At 34.3% G+C, this 1,574-nt stretch overlaps 1 protein-coding gene across 1 annotated transcript in view; it reads right to left on the bottom strand.

Annotated features, from left to right (window-relative positions):
* LOAG_16910 (DEAD/DEAH box helicase) overlaps positions 1-1,574 on the bottom strand; it is a gene marked incomplete at its 3' end in the record, with an annotated part of 6,209 nt that overhangs the window by 948 nt on the left and 3,687 nt on the right. The window contains exons 10-12 of the mRNA XM_020449562.1: positions 825-1,160; positions 602-745; positions 40-153 (exon numbers count right to left, since the gene is read on the bottom strand). Of these exons, the coding sequence (XP_020306899.1) occupies positions 40-153; positions 602-745; positions 825-1,160 (594 nt within the window). The remainder of the gene's footprint in view (positions 1-39; positions 154-601; positions 746-824; positions 1,161-1,574) is intronic.

Here is a 1,574-nt window from a genome sequence, read left to right as displayed (position 1 = left end):
AATAAAATAAAATAAAAAAAAAAAAAATGGGATTAAAACCTTTTTCCACTCAGGTACTTCGTCTCGCTCCGGATTCAGTTCCTGCAAATCAGAACTTCCTGCTAATCTGGATTTCCTCACATATTTTTCGTCTGATCGACCGACTGGAAATCCCTGAAAATTAAGGTAAATCATACACTAATATAAATTATTCAAATGACAACATAATGGCTTTTTTATAATGCTCTGAAAAAAAATGCAATGTAAGAAAAGATATATCGTTGGAAATCGAATTTTTGGGGAATTTCAAACGTTCGCACCTCCAATTGACATATTCTATCATACGAAATTTTTGCTTTCAAAAGAAAGCAACAGAAACGTTAACGTCTATTGAATTTCAGGAATCAGTAATGACCTCAAAAAAGCAGCTCAATGTAATATGAAACTGCGTCACACCAAAAAATTAAGAAACCAGAATTCTATAATAGAAGGCTTTTTTGAATAATGTTGTCTGCAACGTGTTCCCGGAAAACCGAATATTCAGTAAGACTTATCCGATCAATATAAGAAGTTTACTCTACGCAGTGTATTCAGTCGTAACAAAATAAATTCTCGAACTTACTGAATCGAACTCATACTTCGGGAGATTTTCCAAAAGTAATTGGTCGAAATTCGCAAATTCAAGTTCCTTGAAATCAGAAATACCAGCACAATCCGTCGTCGAATTGCTCGATTTTACTTCATGTATGTTTTCTTTATTTCCTTCCTTTAAATGAATAACATTCGTTGAATATACAGTAATATGCTGAATCGGATGATTTCAACAATTTTACTCCATAACTTACTTCATCAAATCCACAAATCAAAAATGGTTCATATCGCACAGCTGGACCGTAACGAAGTCCAGCATATCGCAACCAATCCTCATCAGATAACGTATTTCGAATAGCAAGAATTTGATTCCTCAAATACCTTCTCTTCTTACAATTCGCATAACATTTTGGTATGCTAGTATCCATATCCACAATGAAACCTGCTTCGATGTTCAACAAGCAAAGAGGTTTTTCGTTACCAGATCTTTTAAAACCATTCGTGTCCTGTTTGCTTTTATTTATAGTGCCCACGCGCAATGTCATCAGAGTATTTTTTCGCGTTAAGTCCAAGTTATACGGTGACTGTATCTATAAAAAGTTTTACGTCAGGATCACATAGCTGCCTAACCAGTTAGCGAAGCGAATCAGAAAAAGTATTTGGCTAGTTGTCATACCCTGTAGTGCACCTGTTAAGCTATCGATGGCTCTTATCACTTGGTTTTTTATTGATCAATCCGTAGCAGCACTTATTAGTGTTTTAGGACTCTAACGTCATTACTGCTAAAGCACAACTACTCCATGTTCAAAATTTTTGCAGCTAACTTGAATTAGTTTAGTTATGTCAAGTTAAAATCAACAAATAACTGGATAAATGAATAAATAAATAAATGGACCTTCAACGCAACCAACTTCTTCAAAAGTGTATCAGGGATTTCACTGTTCTTCATATTCCTACATATATTGTAAAAATCTTGGCTCGAATAGATACGTTTTTCTGATTTC

This window comes from Loa loa (genome assembly GCF_000183805.2).
Source record: "Loa loa unplaced genomic scaffold supercont3.27, whole genome shotgun sequence".
In the NCBI taxonomy this organism is placed as follows: Eukaryota; Metazoa; Nematoda; class Chromadorea; order Rhabditida; family Onchocercidae; genus Loa; species Loa loa.
This window is presented reverse-complemented; position numbering and strand designations above follow the sequence as displayed.